Consider the following 19068-nt stretch of genomic DNA (forward strand, 5'->3'; position numbering starts at 1 on the left):
ATTTATAAGGAAAAACAAACATCTAGTTTTATAAGTGCCACAGTTCCAGGCTACAATCCATAAAGTGGCTTGCAACCAACTGCGGATTATGTTACAGGGACAGATGCAAGATATAAAAACCAGGAAATGATGCCACTATATTTAAATACTAAGTAGTCTACATTGGGTTCTGTCCCACCAAACAAGAGATTTAAAACAAAAAATGGCAATGGATGTGAGCGCTGATCGGATGCTGGTTTTCCAGCAGGTCTCTTCGACAAAAAAAAATAATATATCGGTCGATTAACTGGCTTCTGTCAGAGAGACAGCTGCACATACTGACCGAACGTCATCCAGTTCCTGTTGAACCAGCCGATATTCGGCCCATGTGTACCCAGCCTTAAGCCTAGTACACACTAGTAGATTTATTTCGCTCACCCCAACAGGGCTGAATGAAAAAAACAAAAAAAAAAAAAAAAAAACCTGACAGCTCAAAAACAAAAAACTATCTGATGTTCGCACAGTGGCAAACAAAGCAGTAGGGAAACCGTTGCCCAATTATGAAAATCCCATGAACAGATCCGGTTGAGTGTGCCTTTTGCAGGGGAGGGTGAAACCAAAATCTTTAAACCGCTCAGATGAATTTTTATATACATGGTAATGAATGATAGGCTGGTTATCTCCTACAGGGACCTTTGGGAAGGTCAAAAAGAATCTGGTAGTCTAAAACAGTGTTTCTCAACTCCAGTCCTCAAGGCGCCCCAACAGGTCATGTTTTCAGAATTTCCCTCAGATGAAATGGCTGTGGTAATTACTAAGGCAGTGAAACTGATCAAATCACCTGTGCAAAATAATGGGGAGCCTGAGAACATGACCTGTTGGGGCGCCTTGAGGACTGGAGTTGAGAAACACTGGTCTAAAAGATGCTGTAGCCAAGAGGTAGACTCACAGTGTGTATCACAGACAGTGGAAAGAAATTTCCCAGGATAGCAGAAGGAAAGAACAATGTTTTGCTTCAGGTAGAAAGGAAAGACCACCTTGGAAGGAAAGGAGGCCTTTTGACTTTAGAACCACTTTCAGCTCAATTATACCAATTTACACCAGAAAAAAAAATTCAAGTTAGACTTACCGGTAACTTGATGCGACTTTTCCAATAGTCTTTCAGGACAGCACCCGAGAGATCATGGCTCTTCCAACAGGAAACACCTCATCATTCCAAGCTTTAACAGGAGGCCTCCACGCAGCTTCCTTCAGTTGTTTGTAGAGAACCTCCAGCCCCAGCTGAAACACAAGCAACAGTTCTATCATAGTATTACAGCAACAAAAAAAAAAAAAAAGGGAAGGTTATTGCTGTCCTGAAAGACTATTGGAAAACAAGTTACCGGTAAGTCTAACTTGAATTTTCCCAAAACGTCTTTCAGGGCAGCACCAGAAAGGATAATCAAGACTTACCCCATTTAGGGTGGGACAACATCCTGCAAGACTTTCCTTCTGAAAGCCTGGTCCCCAGCCATCAGGAGGTCTAACCTATAATGACAGGCAAAGGTCATCAGATTCGTCCATGTAGCTGCCTTACAAATCTGTCCGGGGGTGGCACCAGCTCTTTCTGCTCAACTCGCCACCAAAGCTCTTGTAGAATGAGCCCGAATACCAACTGGACTCTCCTGGCCTGAAAGGGAATAGACCTCTGATCGCCATTCTCCACCATCTGGCAATGGTTCATCTGATAGCTTGTCTACCTTTCTTACTACCAGCATATGGAACAAATAATGCGTCTGAACGCCTAAAGTCCTTAGTGGCTTCCAGGTAACTTAAGACTGCTCTTTTAACATCCAAGGAATTAAATTCCTCTTCCTTCTTTCCCGATGAATAAGAGCAAAACGTAGGAAGTATCTCCAGAGTTCGATTTTGGACCAAAGCGACCTTCGGTAAGAAATTAGGATCTGTCTTCAGAACGATTTGGTCTGAGAAGATCGAAAAAAAAAATGGCTCGCTGATTGACAAGGCTTGAAGCTCACCAATTCTTTGAGCTGTCGTTATAGCGACAAACAAAAACAGTTTTTAAAGTAATCAGTCTCAGGGAGGCTAAATTAATAGGTTCAAATGGTTCCCTGGTCAGGGCCTGTAGAACAGCCAACCGATAAGTCCCATTTTGGACAGCTTCTGATCACTACCGGTCTGGACCGGGTGAGGGCCTTGAAGAACCTGATCACTAGGTTCTGATGAGATTGATTTTTCCAAAAACACCCCCAGCGCAGCAACTTGAGCTTTATGGGTACTGACTGCCAAGCCCTTATCCGCGCCTTCTTGCAGGAATTCGAAAATAGAAGAAATATATTTTAAGGATCTGCTAGATGCAGTGCACCAGGAGTTGAAAACTTTCCAAACTTTGGAATAAATTGCTCTGGTAACACCTTTTCTGCTAGATAGGAGGGTAGCAACCAATCCATCCGAAAACCCCTTCTTCCTTAGGAGCTGCTCTTCAGAAGTCAAGCTGTGAGCTTTAGCTTTGCTACTTCCTGGTGAAGTAAGGGACTTTGTATCAACAGATCTTGTCTCAACAGAAGGTGCCAATACGGTTCGCGTTGCATCTGGAGAAGGGATGAAAACCAAGCCCTCTTAAGCCAAAAGGGAGTGATGAGGATTACTGTCATATCCTCTTGGATTTTCCATATGACCCGAGGGATAAGATGAAAAGGGGGAAAAGCGTAACAGGTGGTGAAAATTCCAACTGTGCCCCAGAGCATCTAACCCCAGGGATGGCTCGGTTCTGTTCTCGGTTCTCCCCTGTTCAGGGAGAAAAAAAAAAAAAAAAAAAAAAAAAAAAAAGACACCTGTGCATTTTCCTGAGTCGTGAAGAGATCCACTTTTGGCTGCCCCCATTTCTTCACGATCATTTGGAAGACTTCCGGGTTCAAATCGGCACTCTGCCTCGTACACCTGGTTTCTGCTGAGGAAGTCCACTACCCTGTTTAGAGTCCCTTTTAGATGGACCGCAGACAAGGATAGAATATGGAGCTCTGCCCATCTTACAATACTTCCTGCTAGTCACTAAAGAGCTCTGCTTCTGGTGCCCCCCTATCCGTTTATGTAGGCGTTGTCTGACAGGACCTGTATATGAAGTCCCCACACTTCTCTGGCAAACATCAGCAAAGCCATTTCTATTGCTTTTAGTTCCCTCCAATTCGAGGATCTTACTGCTTCTCTTGTGGATCATGAACCTTGAGCCCATTGACCACTCATATGAGCCCCTGGATCTGGCATCCATTGTTAACCTTAACTGGACTGGGAAGGACCATAATAGACCTGATGAAAACCTTGTGTGGTTCTTCCAACACCAAAGACTTTTTCACCGAGGTGGGGATCCTCACTAGCGAATCCAGCAGATCTTGCTGGTGATCCCAGACTTAACAAGAAACCTTGCAGGGGTCTGAATTGAAGTCTTGCCCACTGAATTGCAGGTATGGAAGAGGTTAGGGTTCTCAATGCTGACATGACCTTCCTGATGGACAGGAGTTGATTGGACTGCAACAATGACACTCCTTCCACCAGCATTTTCTCCTTTTCTTCTGGAAGAAAGATCTTTTGCTCCACTGAGTTGGTTCGGTACCCTAAGAATAACACCTCCTGTGAGGGAAACCCAATTCGACTTCTGGAGGTTTAAGATCCAACCTATGGACTCTAGGTGGCCATGAGCTCTGATCAAGTTTTGCTGAAGCTTTTCTCTGGTTGGAGCAAAAAACAGTTCGTCCAGGTAAGGAATGATGGAGATGCCTTCTAGACGCAAAGGTGCCAATGCTTAGGCCATTACCTTTCTGAACACTCTTGGGACGATGACAGGCCAAATGGGAGTGCTCTGAAATGCAAGTGTGCCACTTTTTTTTCTACTTTCAGTGCCAACCTTAGATATTTTTGGGACCTGGCAGCAATAGGTATGTGGAGGTAGGCATCCTGTAGGCCTATTGATGCCACATAGCACCCTTGGTTCAGGTGGTTTTTGACTGAAAAAAAATTGAATCCATCCGAAATCTTCTGTATTCTACCGATTTAGCATCTTGAGATTTAGGATAACCCAGAACTTTCCCGAGTGTTTCTGAACGAAGAATACGTGCAAGTAGAGCCCTTGGAAGAACTTCCTTGTAGGGACCGTAACAATCACTCTCTGGGATCTCAGTTCCTGGATTAGGGACTTCATGGCGAGAGCCTTGGCTGGATCCCTTGGTGTGTTTGTCACCAAGAATTTTTTTGGAGGTTCTTCCGTGAATTTGATCACATATCCCTGGGAGAGCAGGTTTAGAATAAATTGGTTTGGTGTAATGCCTCTCCGCTGCGGCAGAAACTCCTGGAGACTTCCAAATGGGAGGAAGGAGTCACTGCGACTTTCCGGAAGTCGCAGGAGGATTGAAGAGCACTCCACTCCTACCTTTGGGCTTCTGAAAAGACCATGGTTTCCCTTTTCCCTTAGTTTTACCTTCCTGCTGTCCTTTCTGAGGCCGAAAAAAAAAAAAAAAAAACCACGCTTACGGGTTTGCACCTGCTTCTTGACCGGAAACGATTTAAATCGTTCAGTCAAGAATGGATTCTAGATCTGAACCAAACAGCAAATCCCCTGCAAAGGGAATGGTACACAGCCTGTTTTTTGATGCTGTGTCCCGGGGCCGGGTTTTTAGCCATAAAGCCCTCCTAGCAGAGTTTGTTAATGATGCGGATCTAGCCGGCATGCGTATGGACTCTGCCAAGGCATCTGCAATATACGACACTGCTGCAGATAAGGTTGTAAAAGGAGTCCAAAATCTTTTGTTTTGGGGAATCTGCAGTAACGTGGGCCTTCAGCTGGTTAAACCAATGCTCTAAATTCCTGGCAACACATGTTGTTGCCATTGACGGCTACAGATTGTTCATCACCAATTGCCAGGCCCTTTTAAGAAGTAGGTCCATCATTTTATCCATGGGCTCCTTTAGCGTGCTTATATCTTCAAAGGCAAGGTCAGTTGTTTGAGTCCTGTGAAAAAGCAGAATCCAGTTTTGGAGCCTTGTTCCAGATAGAGTCAGGATTTTCCTAAAACGGGAATCTTCTCTTTTGGGCCAGAGAAAAAAAAATGGCTTCTTCTGGTTCCAGCCATTCTTTTTTAATCATGTCTGATTATCGAATGTACTGGAAAAGTAAGGCCTTTTGAGTCTCCCAGCCCAGCATACATGCGGTCGTGCAGTGAGAGCTCCTTTTACTCATCTATCCAAAAAGGTAGTGTAGATTACTTTCAAGAGTCCTCCTACCTCTTTTAGTGACAATTTGTATTTAGAGGTGGCATCTGCTTCATTTTCCTCCTCTTCTGAATCTGATCCATCTGGAGCAAGGGAAGCAGGTTCTTGGGAAGTATCCTGGGAGACTGGACCTCCCGCCTGTATCAGAGAAACCCCTTGGGATTCTAAAGATGGTGGCAGACCCTAGGCTCCCCTGAGGGACCTGGCTCTTCTCTCAGGTTTGACCTGAAAGCTTGCGCAGAGCTCATCCTTAATGGATGAAACCAGATCGGCACAAATGGATGGAGACTCCTCCCTGACTAAATCTGCAATACAATCTGCACAAAGATTTTGTCTAAGCTTCGCTTAATTTTTCTTTCCAGACAGGGCACCTTCTCTTGACTGGTTGAACAGAGCTTTTTGCCTGGACAAAAAGAAAAAAAGGACCACACTGAAATGCTCCCGTACAGCATAGGTAAAACAAACACCCGCGTGCACCAGGAAAGAAGAACCTCTCACTTCCCTGTGCCCAAGCAAGCCACCACCACACCTTGTGGAGTCCCTTATGCTAGGCAGAAGCAGAACTAACCCACTAGCCACTGCACTATAAAAGCACCAGGGAGAACTCAAACTGGGGGGGGGGGGGGGTTAATACCCATAGGAGAAAATGGCCCACAGTAAAAAAAAAAGGAACACAGTCCCTCACCTTGGCCTTGCTGGCGCCTTGGCTTGCCCCCTTATCCACTGCATCCTCCATTGCAGAGCGCACTGCGATCGCAAGGCTGAAAGAAGGTCAGTTCCAAGATTCAAAAATAGAGAGGAGATAAGGGCGCTCTGGTGGAGATGGGTAGCTGGTCAGAGGGATGATAGTAATGAGGTGGCACTTCTGGCAGCACTTTGGTTAGAGGAGAAGCAACTCTGAAGATATAAAAAAAAGGAAAAGAAAGGCGCCTCTAAGTGCAGTATGCAAAATTGAATAAAGTGCACAAAGGGTTAAAAGCACACAAGATTTTTGAGTGTTAAAAAACATGATCAGGAGTCCTCATCTGTGGCATGTGTCCATCCTCAGCATGGTGGTAGAGAGCAGTGTAGAGCCGTCCAGCAGCTGTAAAGTGTTCTCATGCGTGTTGGAAAGAGGAGGCAGCAGGGAAGCCTGTATTCACTGCGTGACACACAAGGCTGATGGGGTCAGTGTAGAGAAGGGGGCGGTAACGCATTTCGGAACATGTGCATCTCCGTCAGACCTACGCCCATACTCCTCAAGCTGGCTTATGAATGGTGAGGGGGAGGAGTAAGGGAAGGAGTATGGGCAGATGTTGAATACATAATAAGGGAAGTGACAGATGTATTACGAGGACAGCCAAGACGACCGTGCACCCGCAAAATGGATCATTAACGTTAGTGCTATATACAATGAAGTCCTGAAGGAATTAATAGTTTGTATATTTATGATTGTTAATTTAATCACTGCCATCTGTGCCCTGTACCCTTGTGTCAAATTCCTTCAGGACTTTGCAAATTTTGCATACTGCACTTAGAGGCACCTTTCTTTTCCTTTTCCAAGATTCAAAAAATGCAGCTGCGCCAACCCGGAACTGGAAGTTACCTGTGACCCTGCCCTCGCCCCCTGTGCTTTGTGGCCAGAAATGATGCTGCGGCCGACCCGGAAGTGCTGCCTCTTCCTGTACACTGCACACGACGTGGGTGAGGGCTCTCCTCAGCCACCAGAACAATGGCGGCTGCTCGGCTTGTACCACCGCTGTCCCACAATGCAGGCGACCAGCGGGGAACCACCGCAACCGCCCTCACTGAAGCAAAAAGAGGGCAGCACCCCCAGGCACTACAGGCTCTCCCTGAGCATGGAAGGGGGAGAGGGAGCCCACGGGACCATCAAGCAAGAGGCAAGTGGGAGGATCACTCTTCTAAAAACAGTAAAAAAACTAACAGGTGAGAACCTTTTGTCTCCCAGGAAAGCCCTGAGAGATCATGGCTCCCAGCAGAGGTGTTCCTCGGCTGGAGGAAACAAAAAACTGAAGGAAGCTGCGTGGAGGCCTCCTGTTAAAGCTTGGAATGTGGAGGAGTTTCCTGTTGGAGGAGTTTTCTGTTGGAGGAGTTTCCTGTTGGAGGAGGAGCCATGATCTCTCAGGTGCTGTCCTGAAAGATGTTTTGTAAAAAAAAATTTGGCTCCTTACGCAACACCTAACCTTTCCTTCACTCTACATATATTATATATCTTTTTACTTGTGCTTTTACTAATATAAATAAAAGTAGAAATTGAAGAAAAGCAAAAATATACCAGTACAAGGAAGCCATTATCAAGTTGGACAGGTTTAAGTGTAAAGAAAAATTGAATAATGGAGTATACGGTATAAAACCAAGTAATTATCCTTGTAACACTGCCTTGTTGGAACACAGAGTCTGTAGTTTTTAGGGCTTGTTAGTTGTTTGCAGTCACAAGGCATTTACAGACATGAACTACAGATTTCTCTCTTTGAATTTTTTTTTTTGTAAATAAAACAGGAAAGAATAATGGAGAGATCAGAATACTAATGGGTGATAAGAATGAAGAGATCAGAATACCATTTAACTAGGTGATAAGGAGGTTTTGAGAAACCCATGCCACCAATAAGCCAAGTTAAAAAGCACGTTGGAGCATGGCATGCATAGAGCCTTGGTGTTTCGGTTTGAAAGTTAACATTTATTAGGACATGTGCAATTCGTTTTTGGATGGAATTCGGCATATTCGTTCATTCGGAAGCATCCAAATGACCAAAAAAAAAAAAAAAAAGTCTTGACTCATGCATACGATAAGGAATTGTCAGAAAGAACAAAAAGTTGAAAGAATGACAATCTGAAAATCCGAAAGAACAAAAAACGATTCAAACTACGAGTTTAACAAATCAATTGTCGGATCATTTCTTTTTTTGTATTATAATTAAATTAACAATTATTATAGTTTTTATTATTTATTATTATAAGCTATTAAATTATAGGTAAAACAGCTGAAGTCAGTAATTCTTCTATTCAGAATGTGAAGTGGTGAAAATATTGCGCCAAACCTCAGATATAAGCAGCCAACACACTAATCAGACTGGTTGTAAAATGGTATGTAAAATAAGTGTGTAGCACTGGCGATTTATATAAATCACAGAAGCTTAACCAGAATAGAGATCTGGCGGCAGATTGTGCTATACGTACAATATTATAACACTCAAAAGCAAGAGTGTATAAAAAAAAAAAAAAAAAAAAAAAAAACACACAACAACAAGTGAATGTGAATATCCAGATGAGACTATATAAGCGATTAGGAAAATATAATAACATAAACTTATATACAAGTTAAAATACATATATGCAGTAAAAAGTGGCTCAGCAAGCATAGTAACCCAAATTACTGGTTACTATGCTTGCTGAGCCACTTTTTACCTGTTCAATTGAACCAGTTTTATATTAGCACCCATTTGCCTGGGTGTTGGACTTTATTTTCAATAAACTCCAACCTTTTTTGGACTTACACTATGCGGAGGTATTTTCTTTTTTTATCATACTCTGAAACCATTGCCACTATTTGGAGGATTGTGGTTGATTATCTGTGTTTCCAAACACCGACGATGGATGGATGAAGGAGAAGATCGAGCATTCTTTCCTTTGAACTTAATCCGTGTCCGGTGTACCCCTGTGGTGAGTGGTGTTCTGTGTTTTTCACCAAACAAAGGAGAAGTTTGAACATCTTGCCCTTTGGATCTCCATCCACACTTGCCGTATTCTGGTACATGCTTGATTGCCTCACCTCCATTGGCCTGTGAGTCCACCATTTCGGGTAAGAGTACCCCATGCCCCCTTATTCTCAGAAGGTGGAGGCACTACCCCGGGTGTTACTTCAATCACTGATCGTGTGGGAATTTAACACAGAATTTTAGAAAATACATCACCGCCTTATACCAGTTTGCATGAATATTACTGCTTCATAGCATTATGGACTTTTATATGTGGTTCTACATATGTGGTACACTTATATTATTGATCCAATAATCTGCAATGGTACACCTTGGACTACATGCATTTTCTGTAATTGTATTTTTATGTCACATCTGAGAATACACTTATGTGGTTTCTATTCAATATAGAAACCTTTTTTTTCTATTTAGAATTACATTTATTTTTACATATATTTTATGCAATTGTGAGTTTTAATCGCTTGTATTTGCACTTTAACTACATGCACTTTTCCCTGTTAGAAATTTGTATATTTCTGTTATACATAATACTACATCTTTTCACATATATAAAACTTTAGGTGATTATATGCGATTTCCTAATCGCTTATATAGTCGCTTCTGGATATTCACAATTACTTGTTGTATTTTTTATACACACTCTTGCTTTTGATTGTTATATTATTGTATTTATAGCACAATCTGCCACCAGATTTCTTTTCTGGTTAGGCTTCTGTGATTTATATACACATCACCAGCACTACACATTTATTTTACATTCTTCTATTCAGGTCTCTGTGCCATAGCAGCTAATTTGGGATAGATAAGATTTACATTTTTATTGGAATTTCCGTTCAAATTTAGCTAAAGTAACTGTTAGTGACCGTAATGAATACAAATGCTTTTGAAGTTACGAATAATCTGAAGTAACGACTGCCGATCATAACGAATGATCCAAAAAAAAAAAAAAAAAAAGGGAAGAAGAAACGAAACTAAGCAAAATTTTTCGGACGTGCACGGGTCTAACATTTATTGCTATCAATTTTCTCATTCAGCACCTTTGAGTAAGCATTATATAAAAACTATTCATACCTGTAAAGCTTTTACTTTGCCAGGGGTGTTTTCCTGTGATGTATCCTCTTTTGTAGAGTTCTCTACCTCAGAAATGAATACACTGTCATGTGAAACTGCTTTACTTCCCATACTGCTTTTTTTGGCCCTTTGAAAAGTGAACAAGTGAAAAGATTGAAACATTTTCTACAATATGTTAAATAGATACATATAAATATACACCGATCAGCCTGAACTTTATGACCACTGGCAGGCTAAATAAAGAACATTGATTATTTTGTTACAGTAACATCTGAGTTGATGGGATACATCAGGCAGCAAGTCATTCCTGAAACAGAAAAAAAAAAAAAGAAGAAGGGCATCGCAGTTTGTTCTGTATGAGGCTGCTTAGCCAAAGACCAGTCAAGCTGCCCATGCTGACCCGTGTCCACAGCCAAAAATGCCTACAATGGGCATGCAAGCATCAGCACTGGATTGTAAAGCAATGGAAGAAGGTGGCCTGGTCAAAGAACCATGATTTTTTTTTTACATCATTTGGATAGCCAGGTGCTTGGGGATGAGATGGCACGAGTATGCATTATGGGAAAAAGGCAAGCTGGCGAAGGCAGTGTGATGCTTTGGGCAATGTTCTACTGGGAAACCCTGGTCCTGCCATTCATGTAGAGGTTACTTTGACAGGTACCACCTACCTAAACACTGTTGCCCAACAAAAACACCCCTTCAAGGAAACTATTTTCTGATGACCTCTTTCAGCAGGGTAATGTGCCCTGCCACACTGCAAAAATGGTTCAGGAATAGTTTGAGGAACTAAACAAATTAATGGTGTTGACTTGGCCTCCAAATTCTCCAGATCTCAATCCAAGTGAGCGTCTGTGGGATGTGCTGGAAAAACAAGTCTGATCCATGAATGCCTCATTCCACCAAGATCTGCTACTGACAGCTTGGTGCCAGATACCACAGCATACCTTAAAGTGGAGTTCCACCTAAAAATGGAACTTCCACTTTTTGGAATCCTCCCCCCCCCCTCCGGTGTCACATTTGGCACAAGTATTTGCTTCCCCTCCTGGCATAGATCACCGTGGCGATCGCGGTGACCTATGCCACTTCCAGCGTCTACTCTGTCCTCCCCGCTGTCTTCTGGGAGACACACAGGTCCCAGAAGACAGCAGGGACCAGTAAGGATGCGCAGCGCGACTCGCGCATGCGCAGTAGGGAACCAGGAAGTGAAGCCACACGGCTTCACTTCCTGATTCCCTTACAGAGGATGGCGGCGGCAGCAGCCGAGAGCCGACGGACAGTTCGGCTTTGGCTGCTGACATCGCGGGCTCCCTGGACAGATAAGTGTCCATATATTAAAAGTCAGCAGCTGCAGTATTTGTAGCTGCTGGCTTTTAATATTTATTTTTTTTCGGCGGACCTCAGCTTTAAGAGGTTAAGTGGCATCCATGCCTTGATGGGTCAGGGTGCTTTGGTGGCAAAAAAGGGCAGTTTTCCACCAAAAAAAGGCCCTACTAAAATATTAGATGGGTGATGATAAAGTCAGACTGAACAGTGCAAACACCAAACTCTACTAACAGTGCTACCTGTGTCTACTAAGAGTAACTCTGGTTTATTGAATTACAATTATCCTTCGTTAAGTGTTTAACGCACATTGAAAGAAAGTAGTTTTTTATCCAAATTGTTCCATTTTTGAGGAGAATTGCTGTGTCACTGTGTAGTTTGAATTAGGAGCAGTGGTGACCAACTTTTATTGAGATAGGGAGCCTCAAGTGCAGTCCTTGACATCAAAGGAATGCAAATAATATTCAATGAGTGTAATGCTAAAGAAAGCGGTCATAAGACTGCAGACAAGCAAAATGATATGGCAAAGACTACGGACATGTTGCAAGAGATGGTCAGAGATTGCAGATATGCTCTAAGAAATCTTCCGAAAATACAATAGAAGGTTTTGGTGACCGAGCATGCTACAGGAGACAGTCAGATTGCAGACATCTTACAGGAGAGGGTCAGACTGCAAAAATGCTAGAAGAGTTGTTGGAGACTGTGGGTATTCTTCAGGAGACACTCCTAGACCAAAGATGTTTTACTTGCGCCACATATGATGTTTTACTCTGCAAGATCCATTATAAAAGATTAGGAGGAAAAAAAACGTTGTGTAAAAAGGGGAAGTCCTGAACTGCAGAAAGAGAAGAGCTTGAAAGAATTATAACCAGACATTTTACTACTAGAATCGAGTCTAAAGAATAGCACCAATTACCAATTCCAGGTAAGGAAAAACCCTGGCTACTCTTGTCAGGGGCCTGAAGGGCTGCACAAAAAGTGCCAAAGTGACACAGGGAGAGTGTCAGGGATTTAGGGTATAGAAAATGAATAATTCTATGATCCTGTGCAACTCCAATCTAATATGACTAGCATAGGTGTGCGCACAGGTTGTGCTGGGTGTGCCTGTGCACACCCTAATCACCCTGTGCAGTGCCAATTCCCCTGCTTCCTGGCATCCCCTGTCTCCCTGCAGCGCTGCCAGCTTCCCTTCTCTCCTCTCCCACCAGCTGCGGGGGATGTTTCAGCATGGATGAAGACAGTGAGTGATCTGTACCAATCACTCCTGTGTTCATTCTTAACTGAAACATAGCAAAGAGCACTTCCCATTTCTTCACTGTCCAGTGCAGATGAGGCTGCAGAGAAAGGGACTGGGGAAGCTCTGTCCTCAGTCACTTTCTCTCTGTCTAGACCCTTGATGTTTCACCAAATAATTTTTTTTATAACTTTTTTACAATTTTTTCTTTTAAATTATTTTTTACCATATTTTTTATTAATTGTTTTTACAATTTCTTTAGAAGCCTTTCCTAAAGAATTTATAGGATAAAAACTACCGACACCGTCCACTTCCCTACTGACACCAATCTCTGCTCTACTGACATTGTCCACTGCTCTGCTGATATACACGCATGTGTGTTTGTGCTCTGGGTGCACACCCTAATGCAATAGGCTGTGCACACCAATGATGACTAGAATAATTGGGTTTCTATGGGTTGCTGCGCTTCTCCCATCAAATTGTGAATTGAGCCGATGGGTTTAATGAAGTAGGAAATGCAAAGAGCAAATGCATTACACATGCAGGGTTTATTATGGTGCATTATTTGCTGCCCCCCTTATATGGCTGAGAATAGATTTTTCAATCGACTGAGTCATTACTGCATAGATCAGCTGAATTTACAGTGCTTGTACTTGCACTGTACTGCAAAAAAAAAAAAAAAAAAAAAAAAAAAAAAAATCACAAAAGGTTTGGGTTTTTTCGGCTAAACAGATGTCTCCATTAAAAGGAATATTTTTGTGGCACTAAAAAAGTCTTTACTTACACGGATTCATGAGCTGGTTGAAAAGCAGACTCATTGGCTCCAGACACACTGACATCACTGCTGGACTGGCTGGGTTTTAGGTTGCTTTCTCTGCTTGGAGCTGGAGATTCTTTCCTCTTCTTTTTGACAAATAATTTTTTGAATGCCTGGAATTTAGATTTCTTTTTTCCTGTACAAGAAAAGAAGTGCATCAGAAAAGTACATGCAGTGTTCAATGTACTTTACAAAAAAAAGTGTATGACACGTACCTGAACTATGAAGATTCAGATATTTGTCCTATTCGTTCTGTATTTTGCATGGCGAACAATGCATACCTTTGCTTATTGAATTTTGCATAGACCTTCTCTTATTATACTAATCTCTGAATATGGTTCAAGATATGGCATGCTACAAAAGATATGTCAGCTCATCTTTATATGGCTGGAACTAGGAGTTTCTTAGCTTGTGTCCAACACAGTGCTCTAGATCAGGGATGGGTAACTGAAGCCCCCCAGCCATGTGGAGCTGCACAACCCATGAGGCATTGCAAGACTGACAGTTAAAACCATAACTCCCAGAGTCATGATGGGACTTGCTGGAGTTGTCCACCCTTGCGCTAGATAGATCAGTGAGTGAAGGAACGTTTCAACACAGTCTCTGCACAGGCAAAAGATCAGTTAAAGAACAGGCTCTTCAGCTTCTCATCCAAGTTGTACTCCATTAATTCACCCTAAACCCTCTTGGTCACCAATATGTTAACATGGGAACACTTTTGTTTCCGCATCCCCCCCCCCCCAACCACCATGCATCTCATTTACATGTAAATGACAGCAACATACAAACTTTTCCACAGCCACCAAGGAGGAGATTCAAACCAGCCTTCAAAGTTTGAATTACTAATAATTACATCAAGACAAAAGTGGAGAAGTAACACAACACGACCTTCAGAAAACAAACCCACCTATAGCATACTGTATGTGAGGAGCTTTGAGAAATCTTGCAATAATGGTGTGCTGTTAAAGTGACACTAAACAATATTTTTATAATTAATCAATCATTCTAAAATATCAAGTACACCATTGCTCTGTAAACAAAAAAATGAAATAAAAAAAAGCGTACTATATTTCCCACAGGTACACGTGTAGTATATCTTGGAGGCAGCGAGCAGGTAAGGGTCACTATGTTTACATACACAATGAACACATGGCAAATGATCCTAGAACAAAAAAGTGAGAACAGAAAAAAAAAAAAAAGCTTGCATTTAAGAGATGGAACAAACTAACAAAATAAAAAGATAGAAGGTGCATGCTAGCTATATTTAGCCATATTTAGCCATTATCTTGTGATTTTAGTGTCACTTTCAAGAAAACTTGCCATGACAAAAACAAAGGTTGGCATTGCTGAAAATGCTAGCTCCCGATTGTCATTCTGAACCTCTTGCTTCAGTTCGTCACAGACCAGATACAAATGTCCAGAACTGTGTTTTTTGTGACCTGAAAACTCTGAAGCCAGTGGGTAAGCATAGAAAATGCTAGCTACACCCAGGTAACTAGCACTTTCAAAAAAGGAAAAAAAAAAAAAAAATCAGCAATGGCAACCTCCATTTCTTCTTATGACAGGTGAAGGTGAACATTCTGACATGATTCCTGGATTCCAGCAGTTCAGATTTTTAAAAAGATTAGAAGCTGAAATTTGAATGTCAGCCAGGCAACCAATGGGATTAAAGTGGTTTCCTTTGTAGGCTCTAACATCTGTCAAAATTTGCTCTTTATCTAAGCAGTTATCTTCCCTCCCTACCTATGTAGAGGCTCTAAATTTATTAGGGTATTGTCATCCACATTTGTGGGTGGACAGTGTTTATGGAGGTACCTAGTGGTTGATACAGTCCTGAAATGTGAGCAGGTGGTTTCGTTAAATGTTTTGATGGCAATATTGGCCTGTGTGTTTAATGCTAAAGGTCTAGCATAATAATGCCATGTACACACAGGCGGACTTTGACAGAAATGGTCCGACGGAACAAATCCGTCTGACAATACAACCCTGTGTGGGCTTCATCGGACCTTAAGCGGACTTTTTCTGTCGAAAATCAGACGGACTTTAGGTTTGGAACAGGTTTCAAATCTTTCCGATGGACTCGAGTCCAGTCGCAAAAATCCGTTCGTCTGTATGCTAGTCCGACAGACAAAAAAAAAAAAGGATGCAAGGGCAGCTATTGGCTACTGGCTATGAACTTCCTTATTCTAGTCTCTTCGTACGTCATCACGTTCATACTAACGGACTTTCGAACGGGCTTTAGTTAGTTCATGTGTGGGCAAGTCCGGTTGTCCAAAAGTCTGTCGTAACTCCGTCGAAAGTCCGTCGGACGTCTGATGCTGAAAAGTCTGCCCGTGTGTACACGGCTTAAGGGTTATCATAGGTTTTAAACCCAAATAAAAAGGGTCCACAGCCATAATTTCCCATACTTCAGTTCTGGATGTTTCCTGGCTTTTTATATCATGAATGATCAGATGGGTACTGTGCGCATGGGATTGGGATAGTTGTTTGTGGGGTTGTATATTGCCACGACAAGTGGTAGTAAACACCAAACATTATGTTGTAGCTTACCAATTCTTAGATGTGATGGCTGCATTTGTTTTTTTTAGGTGTTCTTTGCTTTATTTTCACCTGGTAATCTGGCTAGTAGGTCTGTTTTTCAACAGAACAAGCTCTCCTGCTAATGGATTAGTTTAGAGTGTTGAGACAAACCATTTACCGCCGACTTGGGTGCTTACAATGATCAGCTGTTTAGTCATGTAAAACCTTTATCCCAAAAGAAAAAAAAAAAAAAAAAAAAGCGATGATCTAACTACAGTGTGAACTTGGGTTTGTCTTCAGTTTATTAGTGTATCTAAATCTGCTAGTAGATCTAACACTCTCCTCCCCCAGACTGACAATGCTGCTGTCCAAATGTGCCCCTTCATCCCGAGTGGGGGCGCTCCAATACATGAGGTGTACTAATGGCCAGATCACCAGATGAAAACAGAGCAAAAAAAAACAAAAAAAAAAAAAAAAAAAAAAAGCAAATCTAGCCACCACATCTAAGGATTGGTAATCTGCAATATTAAAAATTTTGGTTTAGAGTTTAATACGCTTTAAGGTCCTTTACAGCCATTAACAATGGTTGCTTTCCAAATGTGTGCTATAATATTTGATTCAAAAAAATGCATTACAGTACTTACATTAATAGGTTTAGGCATTACATTTTAATGTACATTATTGCACACACTGCTTTAGCAAACTGCTGGAGGCCCAGAGACGTGTGATTAATAGGTGAAAGAGCTTGCAAGGAATAGATGTGGACCACAATTATGCCCTGTACTCACGGTCGGATTTTCCAATGGAAAATCTGTGATAGGACCTTGTTTTCAGAAATTCCGACCGTGTGTAGGCTCCATCACACATTTTCCATCGGAATTTCCGACACACAAAGTTTGAGAGCTTGCTACAAAATTTTCTGACAACAAAATCCGTTGTCGGAAATTCTGATCGTGTGTACACAAATCCGACACACAGTGCCACGCATGCTCAGAATAAATTAAGAGACAAAAGCGATTGGCTACTGCCCTGTTTATAGTCCCTACGTACATGTTTTACGTCACCGCGTTCAGAACGATCGGATTTTCCGACAACTTTGTGTGACCGTGTGTATGCAAGACAAGTTTGATCCAATATCCGTTAGAAACAATCCATGGATTTTGTTGTCGGAATGTCTGATCAATGTCCGATCGTGCGTACAGGGCATAACAGTATAACAATTGTCTGGTTTTCAGTGCCGGTTCACACTACAGCGACTTGGGATCCGACTTGTAAGTCCTCAAGTCACCCCAAATAGCTGGACATAAATGCCATAGAAGTGAATGAGAGCCGTCTTAATGTACACTACTGAAGTCGATCCAACTTCAGAAAAGTTTCCTGTACTACAAGGCAACTTCTAGGCAACTTGTACCCATAGATTTCAATAGAAGTTGACTTCAAGTCAGATCTCATCTATATTGAAGTGACTTTACAGGAAAAAGAATATAAATTTACCCAGGCAACCCCCTCCCTCCCACAGAGCTGATTATTCTGTGATTGGCTACAGCCAAAGTCGCCTGTCCTGGAGGCAACTGCCTTGTAAGTTGCTCAAAGTCACCTCCAAATCGCCTTGCAAAGTTGCGCTGTAAGTCAGGTTGCCCCTGTGTGAACCGGCACCGACAGGAACAGAAATATTTGTAAGACACTGAACAGAATGTAAAAAAAAAAAAAAAAAAAAAAGGGGGGGAGCATAGCTTGCTGTACTGGAATGTTTCTTTCCCAAAAATCTGGAACTGAAACAATGTGAAAGAAAATACACAAGTCCCTTCACAGGATTTTTTTTTTCTGTTTTAGTAAAAAGTAGATGTGCAATCAATTCTTCCATTTTGAGGCAAACAGAATGGCTATAACCATCTGTAAACGTGCGCAAAAACTAACAAAGTGAGCAAAAAGTAAAATGAGATTAGAATCTGGAGGATGCCAGAAACACACAACAGATCCCTTAAGATTAACAAAACACAGCTGCCTTCTGCACATCCCTATTGCTCACTAAAATGGTTAGATATTTTAGCCACGTTGGATTCTTTAAGCAAAATATAAAGTAGGAATTTAGCGGTTACACATCCCATTATTACAAATGTATATGTAATTATATATTAGATAGATCGGGGTCTCCTAAGTGTGAGCTGCAGGTCCCACAGCCCACTACAAGAATTTACTCAGCACACAGAAACTCTGATGTGATGAGGAGCTACTGATGTGAAAGGGAAACTCTGACGTGATGGGGAACGCTTATGTGAAAGGATGACTATGATGTTATGGGGGCCTTCTGATGTGAACAGTGAACTTTGATGTAAAGAGGGGCTTCTGGTATGATGGGGGGGGGGATTTATGATGTAAAGTTATTTTATTCATTTACAATTTGAAAACATTCATCTACAGTGCCTTGAAAAAGTACTCATACCCCTTGAAATTTTCCACATTTTGTCACGTTACAACCAAAAACGTAAATTTATTTTATTGGGATTTTGTGTAATGGACCAAATCAAAGTAGCACATAATTGAAGTGGAAGGAAAATAAATGGTTTTCAAAATTTTTTACAAATAAATATCTGAAAAGTGTGGCGTGCATTTGTATTCAGCCCCCCCCAGAGTCAATACTTTGTAGAACCACCTTTCGCTGCAAGTCTTTTTGGGTATGTCTCTACCAGCTTTGCACATCTAGAGTGACATTTTTGCCCATTCTTCTTTGCAAAATAGCTCAAGTCAGGTTGGATGGCGAGCATATGTGAACAGCAATTTTCAAGTCTTGCCACAGATTCTCACAGATTTAATTGGATTTAGGTCTGGACTTTGACTGGGCCATTCTAACACATGTATATGCTTTGATCTAAAATATAGGGTAGTTATTCCTGCGCTACCATGTGTAAGTATAAAAGAGCAATGGAAAAGCTGCTTGCACTGAATAGGGTCCAAGTCACCCCTGTTGCAACAGAAAATTAGTATAAAGTATGGTGCTGCGTTAATCCAACAGTAAAATACCAATCGTGCTAAAAGTAACAATAATTGTGAATGTGCAAATATCCCTGGGGGAAAATTAGGTATGCTAATTGTGTTTCGCTGGATATAAAATGATCTGCTAGTATACATAAAGTGCAAGGTGCAACAAG

At 41.8% G+C, this 19068-nt stretch overlaps 1 protein-coding gene across 5 annotated transcripts in view; it reads right to left on the reverse strand.

Moving 5' to 3' along the window:
• The window catches only part of KIAA1210 (KIAA1210 ortholog), a 292927-nt gene that overhangs the window by 170468 nt on the left and 103391 nt on the right, over window positions 1–19068 (reverse strand). For all 5 annotated transcript variants that reach the window (XM_073599308.1, XM_073599311.1, XM_073599306.1 and 2 more), the window contains 2 exons: window positions 13367–13535; window positions 10029–10155 (listed from right to left, as the gene is read on the reverse strand). In XM_073599308.1, coding sequence (XP_073455409.1) covers window positions 10029–10155; window positions 13367–13535 — 296 coding nt within the window. The remainder of the gene's footprint in view (window positions 1–10028; window positions 10156–13366; window positions 13536–19068) is intronic.

The sequence above is a fragment of the Aquarana catesbeiana genome, linkage group LG09, assembly GCF_042186555.1.
Source record: "Aquarana catesbeiana isolate 2022-GZ linkage group LG09, ASM4218655v1, whole genome shotgun sequence".
Lineage (NCBI taxonomy): Eukaryota > Metazoa > Chordata > Amphibia > Anura > Ranidae > Aquarana > Aquarana catesbeiana.